We start from the raw sequence: 20,373 nt of genomic DNA on the forward strand, positions 1-20,373 counted from the left end.
TGTAAAGCGCCAACCTCACCACAGACTCACTGTAGGAATGCCATTGGTCATTACTACATGCCACTCTATGCACAATTTAGGATTCACCCACTGCAGGATGAGTAATGAGAACCTATGAAATCACCAAGTGTACATATTTTTTTTTAGGGTAAGCAAGGAGATCCTGAGCCCAAGAGTTGTTTTTTTAATATTTAAATGCCAAAAGTTCCACTACTCTCCAGCTTTCATTAAAGGAATAACTGACAAGCTCACTATATAGAACCATGTTAAAGTACTTCCTGGGGTAACAACTGTCACCTAATGATGCTCCTGTCTGATCACCCTTTGACATGGAAAAGAGGCCATATTAACATATACACATATACATATAGTCCACCATTGTCAGTGGCAGGGCACCAGTCAATGATGAGGTCAACAAGAGAAGTGAATGCACATACACACAAGTCTGAAGAAGATCATGAGCACTAACATTACCAAAAGATGACATTAGTATTCTCTAAAAAGAAAGGATTCACAGCGCTTTATCAATTTTAGATGTACTGTAATTGTATGTAGATGTTTCTTCTCAGAAAATTATGGTCGACAAGCCAGTGTTAAAGTACAACTAAACAGCAAATGCAAAATGTTATAACAAAAAAGTAATACAACAAGATAAAGTTTATGTAAACAGAATGCATTTTAAAGCTGAATATTAACAACAATAAAGCAAACAACTAAATGCATAGAAAACTACAAATAAATATGTTTTAGCTCCCATTTCTGGCTTTTAGGGCATTGACTTGATATTTCTCTGCTGCAGTTCAGAAACATACTTCCTGCACTATAGCACAACTAACTGACTCCTTATGCTGCTTCTCACTCCCCCAGTCTGAGCCCAGATGCACAGTAAACCTGGGAACAATAACTCTTGCATTGGACCGGAGTGTTGTCTCCTGAGATTTGGGGTACTCATTATTCCTTAAGTATCTTGACAGGTAGATAAGTGATGTCATACCCTGAAAAATGGGGATCATAATTTTATATTCTGCACGTTTTTCCCTTACAGTTACATTTTCTAACTACCTTAATGTGCTGAAATTTGTGGAAAAGGGGGACACTGATGTTCCTTGCATCTCATAGCTTCCAGTAAGAGAGGCCCATAGCCGTATAATATTAGGCCCAGGGCCTGCATGACAGGGTGTGACACCCCAGCACAGGGTAGGAAAGGGTTAACTGGTCTGAGCAGTGTAGGGAGGAGCAGTGTTAGCTAGGGAGTTGAGGAGGTGATTAGGGAAAGCGGGTTTAAAGGGGGGGGGGGGAGTCTGAATTGGGAGGCCCTCTTTAAGAAAATGTTTCACGCCCACCTTCCCTGAATTTTGGTAAGTGGTTTGGTATGTTTGATGGGTGGTGGTTGGGGTTTTGGAAGGCAGGAATCTAGGCATGGTAAAATTTTACGGTGGTCTAATGGTTATGGCTCCCGAGGCAGTGCTGGGCAGCTAGGGACCAAGGTGATGTTTTCGGATTTAATTTCTGGAGGAGTATTGATAATGCCTTCTAAGACCTGCAGTCTGGTTGATGAGGTTTAAAACAGGGATGTTGCAATAATAATATTAAAGGGAGTTAATTTTGGTTTTTGGTAATATGCTTGTATAAGGTAAGTGGGATTTATTTGTTTTGTTATTTATTTGTTGTTTGTTTATTTATTATTTATAGTTATGGTTATTTATTCGTTAAAATTGTCTGGCAAGCAGCTGTTTATTTAAAGTGCAAGTTGGTGTCTGTGTATTATTGGTTGGTTGTGGTTGGTAAGCAGGTTGGGGGGAAGGGGAGTGGTTAATTTTGGGGAAGGGTGGACAGGTCCAAACTACCCTGGTCATGGGATTTTACATGCTAATCTATAAACATGCAATAAATGGCTGCAAGTGAAATAATCACTGTACTCTTCTCTGTTACTTTCGGGCTTGTATTTCTCTGCTTGCTTGCTTCTGTATTTTTCTTGTCCTCCTTGTGCAGTATTATATTTCCCTGCCTCTACCTTACTTATTGCCTAATCTCATGTTCTAGAATACTTCTGCTTTCAACCGTAAAATATTGGAGAACAGATATTATTCATTTTCACTGCTTGTACAGCTGTGGAACTCCAAGGTGTGCATACCGAGCCGGAGAAAATATATATGGAAAAGTACAGCTCCCACAATGCCTCATATGTAAAAGACAAAAAAGGTTTACGCTGCAGACTTCTTAAAACAAGAAAAAAAGAGTGCTTTTTTCCTAATCTTTTGAGAAGGTCAGCCCTGCAGCTTGCAATAAATCAGAGATGTTATTATCTGAGATTTTGCAAAGAAATAACCACCCTGGGAATAGATTTTTTTAAGATGTGCCTTTCTTTTTTATGGCATTTAAGGTGACCAGATTTGGGAAAATACATAATGTGTGTAAAAAGCTCTTTTGAAAGATTATTGTAGCTTGGATCCAACATACCCTTAGGGCTAAGATTTGGATGACTTCACACAGAAGCCTAGACAGTTTTTAGGGAATTAGAATGGTATAACAGGAAAATGACTGTCCAAAGTATTTGTGCGAGCATACGTAATTGTACAAAATATGACGAAATGAATTGAAAGTAATGAGTTCCTTTAGCCAGTGGCACAGCTAGAATTTTCATCCCATGGTTCTAAATGTAATATGAGTTCAACCGCTCTATAACTTCACACTATAACAAATGGCTTCATGTGGCATTCTAAGAGATTGCTGGGGCCTGTTTAAAGGAAACCTGTCACAATGGAAACAATATTATAAAGGTGCCAAAACGGTGCTTCTGCTTTGCACTTAATTAGGCTTATTGGCAAAACATTACTAAATAAATTTTGCTTTTTTGTTATCTGTAAGCCAACTTCTTTTATCTGAAGACCACTTCTTTTTAATATGTGTAGGCCACCACTATTGCAATACACAGGGTAGAGACAAAAAGTATGAAAAAATAGATAATATATAATACTTTAATTCAGCACCTAACTGAATTTAGATCTCCAGTCTCTCTGCATAGTTTCTCCAAGAACTCAAATTAGGCCTCAACGTCTTTATGGGTGAATGTCTTAACTACTTAATATGAATGTGAGAATCAAGTGCCCTACAAATAACAAATAAACGTCCAGTATTAAATTGGTGGTTTTCTTTATTTTGTGTTTTTTTTTATAGCAGGCAGGTATTTGACATCTGTGTCCCTAGTGGGTAGATTTACCTTCTCTCTGTACCGGTGTCCAATGCCAAATGAGTGGAAATTATCCAACAAGCTAACCTATTTCTCTGACCGCTCTCCAACACTTGAATTCTGTTCAGTTTGGGGAGATATCCACTCATTTCCTGCTGGAAAATATAGACATCTTTGTCTACAACAAAGGGAAAAATGGCTTTCTCTACACTATGAAGTAGACTAAGATGTATATATTCATTATGGCGCTGACTGACTCCTAATCTCATGATAATTTGCAGTAAAATTAGGGGCCCTGTCACATCTGCAGTGAAAAAAAACATGGTTAGCTGCTGCCGAGGGCATAGCTATTGCTGCTGTGTGCATGGGAGCAGTAAAGCACACGTTAGTTGTAACTGCAGTTTAAAAAGAAACCACACAGCCAATTGTGACTTGTTCCTGGATCCGTGCTGTGATCAGTCAACAGCTGTGCAACAAATGGTTACCAACCATTCCCATTTACTTGAATCGGAGAGGTTGGGTCTGTGATAAGCCTGCCAGACAACATTGCAGTTCACTGTCGCTCCGAAATGGCCTTTCGTGACCACTGTGCTGTCCACTGTTCTCCTCGATGAAGGAAAATCAGTACCTGAGCTAGATCCATTTCCTTGTGCATATATATATATATATATATATATATATATATATATATATATATATCCATCCATCTCTGTTCTTAACCATTTGGGGGATGAAGCTCTAAAATTAGAAAAAACCTGCCTTGACCAACATGGCCGACACAATGCACTTTGTGTGAAGTCAGCAATGTAGAAAAAAATCAGATCCAATCTATAACTAATCCTCTGCTAATTTTGCACTTCTGTCCATTTTTGTGTGCTGCCCTGTTCATTGTAATTAATGGGGTTAGCATCACAATGGATGGCAAGGCAGGTGGCTAAACATTGCAGTAAAATGGATAGCACAGCACATTCTTATAGTGCAAATGAGGCCGAGAAGTCCTCTATCATGATTTCACCAGTAAGCATATGGAAATATTGTAACTTCTACTGGAAAGGATAATATGTGACTAACATTTTATTAGTACATGCTCTCCTAATAAAGTATTTACAAAGATGTAGATTCTTCTTCTTCTAGAATTTTAAGGATGCAATACTTTGCATTTAGCTCTATGACAAATAATAACAGGGCAAGCCACCTAAACATGTATGGTGTTTAGCTCAGAGCAGAAGAATAAAGCAGTCATAAGCAGGAACCACAACAAGGAAACAGCATATATCGCCTCTCCCATGTACATACTCAATTAAAAAGTATGGTGTTTAAAAAATCTTGTTACTCTTTAAAAATTACAGTATTTACATTAATGGGTAAATTACAATACACAAAAAACACTACCGCTTTATTATCCCTCAAATTGTGTGCAGAGAGTTTTGTATCAGATTACTACAAAGGGGAACTATAGTTCAGCAAATAAAAATTATGACCATGCATTTTTTTTTAATTTAAAGGTTAAGTTCTGTTTTAAAGCTCATGTAGGGGACTGCCTTTTTCTATCTGCTTGCTGAATTGTAACTTTGTAAACCCAGACAGAGATGAAGTCCTTCCTGAAATATTATCCAGCTGCTAGTACCTTTTTTTTAAACTTGCATAACTACGTTAGGAGTATCTAGTACTAGTGTAGAACCAGCATCAAATCTGAGGGGCTGGTGTGTGTGTAGCAGTGATAGGAAATGAGGCACACTCCCCAAAAATGGCCCTAGCCACTATTGGAGGTAAGAGGCCAGCTGACTTTTGCTAGAAGGGGGGGTTGCTATTTTTTTACAATCCCCCTTTCTTCTTGGGCAAACCAGAATCCAGGGGGCCTTTTATGGATGGGGATACACACATTCTTGCCTCTACCTAAGATGGTCCCAAGTCTTTGAAGGGGTCTAGTTTTAAAAAATATTGTAATCCCTGGCATTTTCTTCCTCATCCAAACCCTGGCATTTCTTCCCCAGTCATCCAAATCATCCTCTGTGTCCAGTCCCACTACAGTCTCTGGTCCAGTGATTGGCAACACAGATCTTTGGTAGTGCTTTCACGACCTGCTCAGAGAAGACGACCCACACTTACACTGTACGGAGTCACAGAAAGTGATGTGGCACTAACTCCTATGGCATATGAAGAAGCTGGCCATCTGGGAAAAATACACCCTGGTCCCTTCTGCAGGACCCTCCTTTCAAGGGTACGAAGTGCGGTCCCTTGTGGAGATGTCCACTGGTCTGCGGTGAAACCAGACTGCATATGCTTGATAGGCAGTGGCAGTGATGATGAAAGGCAGCAGTAGTAGTAGCAGAAAGTGTACAATTTTTCTGCCTCAATGGCTACACAGAAAAGGTTTATCAAACACCCTTGTGTGGAACCAGACATTTGAATTGGCATTGGATAAGAAAATAGTCATCAAGCATGAAATAAACAATCCAAATATTTTGCGTCCCCAGGACTGCACTCAAGTTGCAATCTAAACCCCAAAGACCAAGTGTGTTGGTACTGTAGTTTTTACCTGTATTTAATTTCTGATAAAAGTGTGTTCCAGGGTTGGAAAAAAACTCCAGTTAGCAGATCTAAAACAGGTAGTGGTCGAAACCTTGTCCCATATCACATTTTTGTGAAACTTCCCAAAAACTGGCAGCATACTCTGCCAGCAATATAAAATATATTTGATTTATTCACAATTATTCATGGGGGAACAAAGCCAAAACACCAAACATGAGGAAAAACCTAATACTATACGTAAAGCTAACAAAGAAGTACCTCAGTACCTTACGGCAGTAGAACAACAAAGTGAAAAAGGTAAAAAGAAAGGAAAACATCCTATTTAGCAAACATTAAACTTAAAACTTACAAAATGCCACACAACATTTTACGGCCTTTTTTTTTACCTGGCATTTAGTGACATTATCAGTTAAACCCTCACAAACAAGGATAAGACCTTGAACAACATACGTGGTTTTGTAGGGGAAATTTTTTTTTTACATATTCTGCTTTAAAAAACACCAGCATCTGACACTGGTATAGAAAAAGAATGATATGAAACCAACACACAGAAACGTATATCTGTTTGGTAACACAAGAATGAATTAAGCTTTTGGGCTGGGAAAGGAATATAAAAGCCTAAGAAACAACAATGTTGAAAATACCAAAAAGAACAAAGCTTAATTATAATTGTGTAGCATTCCACCAATGTAGGATTTAGATCTGTTGCTACAGACATATAGCAGGTGTGGTGTTCAAATGCTAGAGTGCTCCATGGGGGATGTGTTGACGCTTCTGGAGTTTTTTTTTTAGCAGCAAATAGCATTATTTTTACTATTCAGATGGTACAACAATATTTGTTATTTTTCAAGTATATTATGATAGTATCATCTTTGGTGCATTTATGAACAGTAGATTGTGGGGCGCTTGGCTGCAAAGCTGAGCACAGAGTCAATCCACTGCATGTTTGTGTCCTCTTTCAATGGTTCACATTTTAGGACGAGGAATTACCATGTTTTCACAATTCATTTTGTGTTTCCGGGACAGAAGGTGAAAGAGGATCTCTCCAATGGAAATGGAATGGGAATAGAATGGGAATGATGTAAAAATAATTCTTGTTTGCATTACTTTTTTTTTGCCATTATTCTTTTTTGCTTATCATTATCATTCATTTTTGCTTTTTGATATACTTTAACAGGATACATTTTCCAAGACACGCACCGTTGGGCCGTTACAAATGTCGGTCAAAGACTACTATTCAAATTACTGAGAGCTGGTGCTACTGGTAGTTTAGAGGAGGTGCTAGACACCTGCTGGTGGACATTATTCAGAAGACCTGATTAATCATGTGTAGATTATTCTGCTATTATCTGGAGCCACAAAGTATAAAACTTTTCCAATCATCAATAATAAATAAAAAAATAAAGAAAGAAACACAGTAGATTGTTTATTACTAGATGCATCCTAAATCCACCATAAATATATAGCTGTGACTTACAAAGTAAAATTTATAAGTCAGTCATACATTTTGTTTTTTCTTACAACCCCCATTTTTATTTAAATACAATTAAAATGTATCCTGGGTCTCTTTCACTCTTAAGCCTTTGCCATCCTAAATTTAGCCTGTGCAGTGTCAGTGGTGAAAAACCTAATTAGAATTCACAGCCGAGGAACTACAAATTTAATCTGGGTGACAGTTCCTGCAAGGTTTTTGTTCAGTGAAGTGAATGAGGTACAGCGAGCAAGAAAAATTTACAGCATAAACAGATTTAGAACTCAAATCCTCATAATAAACTGCACTGTTTTTATACATTCAATACATATATGTGATATGAAATATAAAACACATGCCATTACATATGTATATCAGGAACCAATATTCTGTTTAACAAACTGAAATCTCGATGTCACATGCTGAAAAGTTAATTGATTGATTGCCTCAGTGATAAGAAAGCTGGAAAGCGTGACTCCTCAAGGACATATTTGTATACAGCTGTGTCGTGTAAGCTGTGGATAATTAAAAAATGAAGTGAAATGCTAAGTAAAGAGATCTTAGATATGAAAAAAAGTCTGTGTAATGCATATGCATATCTAGAGAGAATTTTTTTTTTATGTTTTATTTTGTAAGCCAAAAAAAGTGAAAACTTCTGAACTGGTTTTGGCACTTAGTAATAGTAATCCACAATACGGACCAATTCTGATTGGGTGTCCTTATAACACCTTAGGTTGGCAAAGAATTTGAAGCTAATGATTATAGAGGGTATAAGAGAACTGTACCAGAAGTGTTCATGTGTGTCCAAGTGTGAAAGCAATTTTGAAGTTGACTACTTTAGGTAGCTTGGCAGTACAATATCTACCATGTCTACCTTCTGTGTCTGGACTTTTATGATATTCCTGTCCTTTGTGGATGTATATTCACTTCTGGTCTTCTTGTATACAGCTACATCACAAATGATAAATGGAATATATTTTGGATAGTGTTATCCAAATTTTTCTGTGTGTTGAGTGCTGTGGAGACATTGGACGGTGGGCATTTTGTTAGTCAGGAAAATTACCATTTGCTACATTTTTCCTTAATTGCTCCAAATTTATTGTAAAAAATGCATTTTTTTTATTCATGCATTAATATCATAAAACAGCATTCAGAATGTTGTCAGAACTATTGAGGATTATGTTCTACAGGCAGAAAAATATGAATTGAGAAACAGCCATTATATTTATGCAACTACAGCTTGGAAATTAAATATTTTAGCAACAGATAACTGCTAAACAGTTGGCAGAAGTATGTGGCTTGTTTGGTTGTAAATATATCTCAAAGTTAACATTTTTTATTTTACTATAATTTCAATCCTGGCCCAACAAACGCATTAAAGTAATATACAGGTATTCTTCATTTTACAACTTACCTGTTTACCGACCATCGCACTTATGACCAGCTCCTCCGACGAGTACACTGTACAAAACTTTACAATGTACATTCACCCAGTGTGTCTCTTTGGTTTCTTCCTCCTCCACTATCCCCGGGCTGCAGAATGTCAGTGAACGCGTCACTGACAGGCGCTGCACACGTGCAGCGGATCTATCCTATGCTCCTCATTTAACAATCAATTCTCTTAACGACCAAGTCGCAGGAACCTGGTCTGTAAGTAAGGAGCATCTGTACTTACCTCTAGGGGTCTATTTATATTTATTTGGTCTATATATATATTTATATTTATTTATATTATTTAAGAAGTAACATGCCGTTCACGGAATCATTCCCTGTGTTACAATCTTGCTGATAAATTATACTTTTGTAAATGCTGTATATACTCAAATATAGACTTATTTCAAATATAAACCAAGGTATTTATTTTTACCTAAAAATGCTTGAACTGCAGAAAAAAACATAGGACAGGAAATTGTGTCTGTCACTGCTCATTTTAAATAGCAATCAAAAGAAATGCCAACAAAATGAATGAATGTACAAAAATATGTTCATGGCATGTTATTTTTAAAACATTTACCTAAAAGGATAAAAATATTTATTGGAATTTTACATTGGTTATGATTAGTCACACCATGTTTTTTAGCACTGTTTTTCAGTGGGTGTCACTGTAAGTTGTCTGACAAATTTACTTCTCATGCTTTTCAACAGCACAAGTTTGTTATAAACTTTACGCAAGGATACAGCGCCATCTACAGATTTGACCTGAGTATAAATCAAGATTATTCTTCTAATGACATTTTGAGGGGAAAATGAAATTGGTTTATACTAGAGCATACGCAATGAATTACTCGAGTGTTTAACAAAAACTTTATTGCCCAGTGAGATCATTTCCTTTTCCAGAGAGGACACACTTATTATGGCAATAAAAGAACAAAGTATGTCTTCAAGTTCACTGGAATATACACAAATTGCCTTATGGCAATCTTTATTTTTAATTTTACATTTTTAAAGTAAGGGAATGGAAAGGGGGGTGATCAAAGAAAATGAACAAAACTTTTACCTGGACCTTTTAGTCACATTCAAAGTCAAGTATTCATTCCCATTATAGGTTATTTACACAGCCTTCTTAATCATTTTATCTATCAATGATCCTTATGATAGCCACAATTATGGCCCCTGGTAAAAAGAACTGCATACAACATATTTTGCCCAGCGGTGTATTGCTATGGTCACTTTTATGATTTTATAACTAATGTGAAAATCTTTTAGTTAGAGTTTATTTTGAATGTTTAATTTCATAAACCTTACCATAGCAACACAAGGAGTCATGGAAAAGGCAGAAATATTAGATTCGAAAAATAAAACGTAATCAGGAAGTCCAGATTGTAGGGAAAGGAGATAAGGTAGGACCCATGTATTAAAACAAGTGAACAGAAATAGAGCAGGAGGGACAAAGATGGGGTAACAGTGGCGTTTGGGATAAGGCAGAAAGACAAAATAGCAGTACTTAGTACAAGTGTTATTTATATTCTGTGTGTATAAGGAAAGAAAAAGACATGCATTTTTACACATTCCTGCTGTCAGAGCAGAACCCCTAGAGAGCCAAAAAAATAAATAAATAAATAAAAAGATAAGATTTTTATTTCTGCCTGACACTGCGATCATATCATTGAAGCAGGGAGTAGGTGAGAAGCTGTCATATCTGTGGGCCCTTCTATGACAGCGGTCTCCTTGTATGTGGGGCACTGCTTCTTTTGCTTCAATTTTAATAATTGTGGATTTTACTTGTACGCTACGCCATGAGGGAAAAGGTGCATGCTTTCATTCCATACCTAATGCTATATCCAGTGATATCATTACTGGGTCTTAATGTTTTTTTATGCATTGAAGTCAAATCATAGCCAGCAGGGTGCTGTACATAATATACTTATATTATCACAGCCCATTGGTTTCACGCTCTTCTCAACTCCCTATTTAATGTACAGCGCTGCGTAATATGTTGGCGCTATATAAATCCTGTTTAATAATAATAATAATAATAACAGCAGTAGACATTTTTTGATAAGATTTATGCAAATGTTAAAATGTCATGATAAGTGAATGTAATTTTGGAGAAGTTGATATTTTTAGGCAGGTTATATTTAAGAAATAAGAATGTAGTATTAGGGGTTTTGGCAAAAAATTGTATTCATGAACAATTTACAATAGATCAACAAAAGAAAAATACATTTTTCACAAAAGTGTAGACAAGGCCCCTTAAATACCACGACAGGGTACTACAGATTCCTTCTATATATTGTGAATATCAATTTGGTTGCTTCCTAAAACTTTTTCTACTCTGTCCCCAAAAGAATGACCAGCCCATTTTGCTCCTTACCCATATAAAACTTTGACTCCCCCCCTTATTTTCTGTACTTTACCCCTCCACCATAAATAACCTTTCTCCCACCCCCTTTACTGTCAGCCCATGCCTTCCCAGTCATACAGGCCCTCCACCATTTCTCCCAATGCTTGTTCTCTCCAGGCCTCTCTCATCGGTTAGCGGTTCCAGGTAAAATTCATCTATCACATGTGCTCTACCTTTTCTTATTGATACAATTAGAAAATTTTTCTTTTTGTGCTGGGTAAAACCTCTGAATAAAAACACATTCTCTAACCCACATATCACTTAACTTTAATTATTTTTTGGTTTATCATATGTTCATTTAATAATGTTCATTATTCATTCAAGATTATTCATTTTAAACAATACACTACTATGCATTTAAGCAGCAAAAGTGAACCCTGGCTTGCAGTGGAATACCAACACACGTGGTAAAATGGTGGCCAGTACCAGGCAAAATAAAATATTGGGATGCACTTTTTAATCCTGTACATAAGATACTTGTTCTATGTGGGGTCATCCACTAGTGATACCTCCAAGCCCCAGCTCCAGCCTAATTGAGATTATGGGCCTGATTCATCAAGCAAAATCAGAAGTTCACTCGCACGTTCGTATTCACGATCCGGAATCAGAGCCCTCAAACCTATTTATCAACAAATTTTCAGCCGTAGAGACTATGATCATGCAATGATCGCGCACTTCGCGGCGCATATTTCTGCCAGGTTGACACGAGCGGGCTTGCATTATAAGTCAATCTTTCACTAAAATAAAAATCATTCTTTCAAATGCCACACATCTTCCACTTAGCCCTAAATAAAAATGTATTATGTGTTCAAAGGTTTCAAACATATATATTAGCTAAGAAATAAGCATATTTTAAAATGACCTAATATTTTCAGGTTCAGAAAGAGTTAACTGATTTTAGCTGTTTACATAGGCGCCTACCTAAATGCTTATGATGCCTGACCGGAGGATCCGCCTGGTGTTAAAACCTTGCAAATTCGGACAGGCGAGTTTAGATCCCACAAGACACACACACAATCTTCTCTAAATAAATATCTCTATCTCTCTATATATTAGAGAGATGGAGATATAGATAGATAGGAGATATGGATAGATAGAGATGGATTAGATAGATTTTGTATTTATTGAATTCATAGCAGATGTGCGCATTAACCCCCTAGCGGTAATCCCGAGTGTGACTCGGGGTGGCTTTTACATGCAAAAAGCGGTAATCCCAAGTCACACTCGGGGTAGCTTTAGAAGCCCCCCTTACCTTTGCCCCGCGCTCCAGTGGCGATCTGATGGTCCCGCTGTGATGCCGGGGCACGGGTCCATCGGGGGGTGTGGCTGGGCCAGAAATTTAAAACCAGATTACTGTCATGGGCTTGGCTCAAAGCAGCATTCATGGATGATATTACTTATGGTTAAAGGAGGAATCCACCTTTATGTGCTTACACTACCAAGCTGAGGTGAGTAAATAAATATATATTGGGCCAAGGTCTAAAATGGCATTTAAACCTGAATAAACACCCTGAAGGGATGGAAAAGCAAGAAAATGTTTGGCACAAACTGAATTTGTCCCAGGAAGTTTGGTATACTAGTACTATTTGTTTTGTGTAAACACCTAAATAATGCATACACGCCAGTATTTAACACCCCTAGTGGTCTGATTCTGTCCAAATTTCTGTGCAAAAAAGTAATACAATTTTTTTGTATGGAAAATTATTTTACATTGTAGGCTATATTTCTTAGGCAAAACTCAGTGCTTGACACTGCTTGTGAGCTTGGCAATCAATGTGATTTGATGTTGTGCTTGGCAACCTTGACCATCACCATGAGGTGTGTTACAATGAGTATGCAACTCAGCTGGACAAATAATTGACAACCAGTTTGGACAGCAAGTGGAAGTGTGTTTGTATACAATAGTGCTAAGATTAGGCAGCACAGCACAATGACAACAAACCTATAACACTACTACAAATGAACAGAGGAGTTGTGTAGTATAGTGGCAGCAAATCAACATGAATGAGGTATGTTAAAGAAAAACTACAGCTTATTCAGCAAAATGCCAATTTATTCATAAAAGAAATATGTACATGATACATTCAAATGAAAGTATGACTTTGGGAATGAGATGAAGGCAAAGAGGGGGGTCAAGTAGCAGTTTGGAGTGGAAACCATGCAGACATTTGTACTAATTATTTGTGGATTAAATGACAAAACATTGCTGAAGAATTGCTAAACACCACAAACCGTAATTAGAAACCAGGCACAAAAACATTGCAGCAACAGGTCAAGCTAACAAAAATGAAGATTACAAAAAGTCACAACAATGCATACCATCCAAGCAAATTTAAATAATCCCACCCCCCCCCTCACAAACCAGTGCAGTTAAAATAGAAAAAAAAAATTAAAATGCATATGTATTAAAATACATTTAAATGTATTTTGACATACACAAGTGAAATTACTAAATGTTCCATGATACATGTATTGTAACATCTTTGGAAACAATCTTTTTTTCAAATATTTCTCTAAAGCAAAGCTATAATGAAATTTGAATCAGATCCAAAATGCTTTGTCACATTTTTTTTTACATTCTTACTATTGTGTGATGACATATTATAAAGTTCTATTATATACAGCTTGAATAAATTAGTTTATAAATTAGTTTGCAGAGTTGCAACCAAACAAAAAAGTATCAAAACAACAACTGCAACAAATCAAAGTATAAATTAGGCAATTTTGTGAATTAGTATAATGTAACATAAAAAATGTACCATAAAAAAGCAGCACCAAAAAAAGATAAAGCACTAAAGATTCAAACTGACCTGTAACTGAGGTGTGCGCTAATTGGTTGCAATGACATCACCATTGACAGAGCTTAACAGATCCTCCTGAATCGCGCAGCAGAATAAATAAATCGCCTTAATCAAATTCTCGAACCCACTGCTCATTTATCAATGCTGTAAGACAGCTGGTAATACCCAGCTCACGTTAATACGCTGTGTCGAGTGGGGTGTATGTACGCGCACTCTCTTGATAAAATCAGCCACTATGGCTCCTCCAACCTCTCCTGATAAACAATAAGAATAATACAAGGACACACACACACACACACACACAAGTTCGTGGTTTCATTATGTAGAACCAGATTGGCATATCCGTTTTATATTAACAGGCTTTAAATGGATACATTTGGGCCTAAGGGCATACTAATAGCAATAACTTTACATTAATAATACCTTTGGCTTTCGGATATTTTCTCCAGTGAACATCTTTTATTTTTACTTATCATCTGATTATAGAATCATCATTCTTGAAATGTCTTTTCTTGAAAAATAGTACAACTTCCAAGATGTTTAATGTCTCTGTTATGGACCAAGTTCCACCAGTTCAGTATATTAACCCATAAAGTAAATGTATGCTATAAGAGGTGAATTGATGCGAAGAAATGCAATTCAAACTGATGTCAAAATCAATGTTTTGATAAGCTTGCTGTAAATTTTCCTTGCAGCGTGTGTGCATTCATCCACATACATGCCCTATTTCTGCACCAATATCCTTTTTCTTCATACAAACCAGAGGTGGTAATTAGCAATGGGAAAACCTCACTATAGCAGAAAGCCATTAGTTTTTTTTACAGGGCAAGGAAAAATAGAAAATATAATTTTGTTTTCTTATTTTATCCAGATTACAGGCTGTAGTGTGTGACTAATTGGATTCAGTAATGACTCTAAGTACTTATTAAGTTCTGAGTTCACTTATAGAATACATCTCCTGTGAGTAGGAGTATTTGCTGTGAACTAAATGAAAGCTTAAGCTGTTATTACAGGCAGTGGTATGGATAGCAGATATCCGTATTTGTAATAAGACTTGTTAACTGCAACTGGTGCAAGTGACGAGTAAGTACAGTAAGACTGGGTCTACATGGACGTTTTTTAAAAACGCATGTAAAGGTTCCTATTGCGTTCATGTGCACTTTTATTAGCGTTTTAAAGCTTGCCTTTAAAATGCTGGAAAATGCCTATGCCGCGTTTTCTTCACGTTTTCCTATTGAAATCAATTGGATGGGTTTACCCACATTTTTGGGCACTTTCAAGCGTTAACCCAGCGTTTAAATTTTTTAAACGTTGCAAGCAACGTTTAGAATGAATGTCATAAACGTGCTTCAAGGAAACGTCCTGGTTTGGATTAACCCATTGTAATGCATGGGGATTTCAAACAAGGGCTTTAAAAGCCTCAGGTTAAACCCTGGGGAAACAGTCCGTGTACACTAAGCCTAAGCAAAAGAAAGCCATCTTAACCTTAACGAATAGGAAATTGGAACTGAAATACAATATTGACAAAACAAGGTAAAAAGTACATACAAAAAGTACAAAAAAGCTAAATAAAAAAACTACCCTAACACCACCTGCAAAAACACATTTTATTATTTTTTTTTACCTTATTTAGTAAATGAATAAATGAGATTCCAGATTAACTGATAGGGGATTACCAACTTCCTCACCCCAATTTATCCCATTCATAAAATGCAGGATATGGTGAGCAGCTTGTGAAGTCCCATGAAGCTCGCACTGCCTAAATTTGAGGATAGTCTGGTCACATGACGAGTAGCCATTTTTATAAAATAGTCATTTTTACAGTGCTCTTTGCAACAACTGGGAGATATGCTTTAAAATATTTCTACATAAGCATAAACAGCAATCAATTCAAAGTTCACCTCAAATGGTTACAGAGAGTTACTCTTTTAAAAGACTGTAGATTAAGTTAGCATTAGATGACTAATTACAGAACAATCACTTATCAGTCTTTCTCTACACCTAAGCAGTTTTAGAAGAAGTTGCATAGTGTTAATCAAATCAAACTCCTGTGTATAAAACGCAATGTAGACACACACAACTCAGAATTCTGCATTCAAAGCTCTGTGCACTGAATTGATGTCAAGTAAACATTATTAATTATTATTGATCTGCACTATGATTGATGTTGTAATATATGATGTTTTTCCCCCTTGCGAGCATTTTGTTTGACAACATGCTCATACAAATACACACCAGTAGACTCGTTTGATTTATATCTGCGCTTAGGAGCCGTGTTTTCTACATTAGGGTGGGCACAAAAAATAATGTATATTATACATTTTATTTGATCTGTGCTTACTTTTTAGTTTATCATTTCTATGCTATTGAAGAAGACATTTACTTGCAGTGCTATGTGCAGTCCAAGTTGGTACATTTTTTATCATTGCAATTGCCTGAACACACAAGATGGCAGCTCTGTAAATGTACTAATGCATTAGATAAAGACTTTATAGTCATTGTGTGGCATTGCAGGATTATTATTTCAAACTAGTGCATCCATTTGGGTCATTTATTTTCCTTACCATTGTTAGTAAAAAATTGTTAAGAAATGTTACAAAAGTATTGATGAGTTTGTCCAGTAATCCATTTAAAAAGTGATGACAAAAATAACGTTAAAACATTTAAAACATTAACAGTTGTAAAAAAAAAAAAACTAAACTTCCATCAATGGTTTTATTTAAACCAAGTGGCACATTTACTGGTTCCATATGCTAGGAGGATCCAAACCAAAATTAAAAATATAATACACCTCCTTTTAATTCCAAAGACTCATGAATCAGGACTTTAAACAATTCAACTGGTTGTTAGCAGGTCTTAAACTCAGGTAAGCTCAACCTTGGATGAGCCACATTTGTCATATTACAATGTGCCACTATTTATTTAACAAAGACCAAGTCAAACTGCAGAAGCAGTGTGTGAAAAATTAGGTACACTTTTACCATTTCTAGAAGAATTTGGGGGGTAAGAAGCAGCCAGGTATTGCTAATCAAATACACTTTTTAAATCGATCATCAACAAATGTGACCCACTTTATAAAAGCAGAAGTTTCAGCAATTTAAGGAGACTTCAGGTGTGTTAACAATGGCAATTAGAAAAGACAACAGTAAAAATCTTAGCAAGCAATTGTTACTGGCAATTATTCTGGAAAGGGCTAGAAAGCCATTTTCAAACAGTGAAGTCTATTATTCTACAGTAAGAAAGATTATTCACTAGGAGAAACAGTCAAACAGTTGCCATTTTTGCAGGAATGGACATCCCAGCAAATTCATCCAAAGGTCAGACCCTGCAAAGCTCGAAGAAATTGCATAAAACCCAGGAGCTACATGTTTTGCAGCCACATGAAATGGGCACCTTGCATTCTTTGAGCCTTTGGCCCCGATTTATTAAAGCTCTAGAAGGCTGGAGAAGATACTCTTTCATTGGTGAAGCTTGGTGATCCAGCAAACCTGGAATGGAACTGGTCCAGGATTCAAAACGGTTGCTAGCAAATGACTGAAGAAATTCATTCCATGTTTGCTGTATCACCGAGCTTCACTGATGAAAGTATATTCTCTCTAGCCTCGGAGAGCTTTAATAAAGCAGGCCCCTTATCTCATCTGTAAAAAAGTATTCTAGAGAAAAATGTGATGACATATGTATGACAGCTAAAGCATGGCTGAAATAGGGCCATGTGATAGGACAATGATCTCAAGCACTTTAACAAACCTACAACAGAGTAGCTGAAAATAATTATTCAAGGTGTTGCACAGTTAAAGTTAAACCTCAACTTGATAAACAGAGAAATGGTTGAATTACCTTAAGAGAGCTATGCATAAACCATCAGCAAACTCAATGAACTAATGCAATGTTGTATGGAATTCCTGCTCAACCATAACATTCTAATATATGTCTTAGTAAATACTTGACTTCCTTATGTCATTCACTAATATCATGCCAAAAAGCAGCCAATTTGATTGAAATTTGAGTGAGATTCCCCCTGCTATTCTGTAATAGTATGCCTTGTTGTTGTTGCTGTGTGTATTGATAAAGGATGATGGACATGGGCTGGAGAGTGCAGCAAAATATGGCCTACATATAGAATTTATGTGAATCGAAAAAGTAAATACTGTAATAATACCAAATGGTAAGGAGCTAGATAGGAGCTTCAACTTCACTGATTGATATTTACTCATCCTGGCTTTAACAAAAAAAAGGAGTATAAGAATCATAATAAAAGCCTGTTGTGATCCTTTGTACCTTTATGAACATCATCATCATCATCATCATAAGCTCATCAAGTACAGTTTAAGGGATTTGTTTGTTTATTGTTGGAAGTTTTTCTGGTGCTGAATATGAATTTCAAAGACAGGCAAACGTCGCTAACTGGATACAAAATTCAAAATAAACTCGACATTGGATTTAACTCCTTTCCAAAAAAGGAATTTTGACATCAGATTATCTAAAACAGTGTTTCTCAACCAGGGTTCCTCCATAGATTGCTGGCAATTTATGTTTCTCTGGTCAGTTTAACTGACACCAATGATCTTTTAGTAAGGATGACGTTCCATTGGGAGGCATTCTTCCCACTGACTGCCACACTAATTTACTGTGAGCTTGTGGATATACAGTAGTAATTAGAGCGGGTGGCTAGAACATCTACGGAGTTTATTTATTAAGGCTTTTTACTTTTTTTTTTTAATAGCAATGTTTTCCTACATTGCATTTCTATTCCCTTGAGAATCTCTGTGCTAGAAATATTTCCTTCTTTCTTTTTGAAAATTGTCAACAAACCCTGACCTGAAAAAGTTTAGGTATTCCAAGAACCTCAAGTCCTGGGAATACCTAAATTTAGTGGTTAGAAAGAGACATGGTCAGTGGGATGGCCATAAGGACAACAGGATTATCAGCTATTACCGAGTCTTTGGTTCAGGTCTGTGATCCTGATTCAATTATACTTGCCTAGTCCAACTTTTTAAATGAAACACCATGCTTATTTGGTTATCATTTGGAATAGAATTTCATGTTTAAAATCAAGTGTAAATTGTAAAAGTGCATTCGGCACTGGTTTACTTATCGGAAAAATAAAATGTGGCCTGGTTTCTGTGCAGTTATTGAATGTATACGATGTAAAAAGGAATTCATTGTAAAAAAAAATTAAGCTAAGTCATGATATTAACTTTCAAGAATTGAGGTGTAAGACCACCTTACTTAACCTTTGCAAATCTAATCTAAAATGACTGACCTTTCATCCTCTTCCCACTCTCATCTAACACAATCCCATTGATTTAAGGTTACCTAGCACACTTTCGTATTTTGCATACAGTGAATGTAGATATCAAATTAAATGATATACATATATGTTACAAGACTCTATTACAAGCAAAACCAGAGCAGAAAACAGTCTGAGAATCCACCATAATAAACATTAATTATTACATTTAGTCTCCTCTGAATTCATTGGTGTGCATATTTGTATCCCTCGGAGAATCATTCTGTTACATGGCATACAATCTATCAACTAGAAAGTTGGACAGAAACAAAATAATTAAATAGTTCTAAATCATTGTCCAACATATTTAGAGTTTTAGTCAAGGCAGTTGTGAATTGCCAACTTGCCTCATTTTCAGCAGTAATGCAACAGTCAAGAGTACCTATTTTTAAAAAATGTACATGCCTCATGCTAATTTATATGTAATGCAATTTCATCCTAAAGGCCTATGTATCTGTGAACAGAATGATGCCAGTAAAAATCAAATAAGGTTTTTAATATGGCCTAGGGATCCTTGTTCGAAGAATATAAGCATGCATATAATGTATTTGGTAATGTCTTCCATAAACTGCGACATTTAGAGAGAAAAACACATATACACATGTAAAATACTCCAGAGATAAAAGCTTATTCATTCAAACAGATTTGACTATGATTTGGTTTCATCAAGCCAGCAAGGTCTACGATAAGCAGTTCCAACTGGAATGGCTTCTAAGTGAGGCTGAATTCCTGAGGAATACTCTAAATTCATGCCTATCCTGTGCCTCCTGTGAAATAGCTCCTCATGACAATCCATCATCACACAATCAATACTCACCCATCTCAGCTGTATCAAACTGGTAGAAGTGAAAATAAAATAAAATAAAATAAATAAAAAAAGTCTTTCAAGATGATCTGTCCCTTCCAGCTACCAGGCTGTGAGTAAAGGGATAGATTTTATATCTCTCTTTCTCCCTCTCCGTTACTGCCTCCCTCCCTCCCGCTTTCCATGACCCAGCTCCTCAAATACATTTAATACTCCCTAATTACTTAATCCCCCACAACAGCTTACATGACTAGCTCAGAATTGTCATGAATAGGAATGTAAACATAGAAATACCAGAGTAGCAGGGACACGGGATGCTTTACAAGTCGCAGTTTCTATTTTCACAATGAATTCTATTTGATCTCAACAAGCCAGATATTATTTAGCTAGACATATTCACAATAAGGGTTCTTGCTCTGCTGTCTGTGCTGCACTATAAA

At 36.4% G+C, this 20,373-nt stretch overlaps 1 protein-coding gene across 1 annotated transcript in view; it reads right to left on the minus strand.

Annotated features, from left to right (window-relative positions):
- The window catches only part of LOC140339994 (rap1 GTPase-GDP dissociation stimulator 1-A-like), a 90,497-nt gene extending 70,422 nt beyond the window's left edge, over positions 1 to 20,075 (minus strand). The window contains exon 1 of the mRNA XM_072424930.1: positions 19,946 to 20,075. Coding sequence (XP_072281031.1) covers positions 19,946 to 19,949 — 4 coding nt within the window. The 5' untranslated portion in view covers positions 19,950 to 20,075. The remainder of the gene's footprint in view (positions 1 to 19,945) is intronic.
- Between the last annotated feature and the right edge of the window lie 298 nt (positions 20,076 to 20,373).

The sequence above is a fragment of the Pyxicephalus adspersus genome, chromosome 10 (genome assembly GCF_032062135.1).
Source record: "Pyxicephalus adspersus chromosome 10, UCB_Pads_2.0, whole genome shotgun sequence".
In the NCBI taxonomy this organism is placed as follows: domain Eukaryota; kingdom Metazoa; phylum Chordata; class Amphibia; order Anura; family Pyxicephalidae; genus Pyxicephalus; species Pyxicephalus adspersus.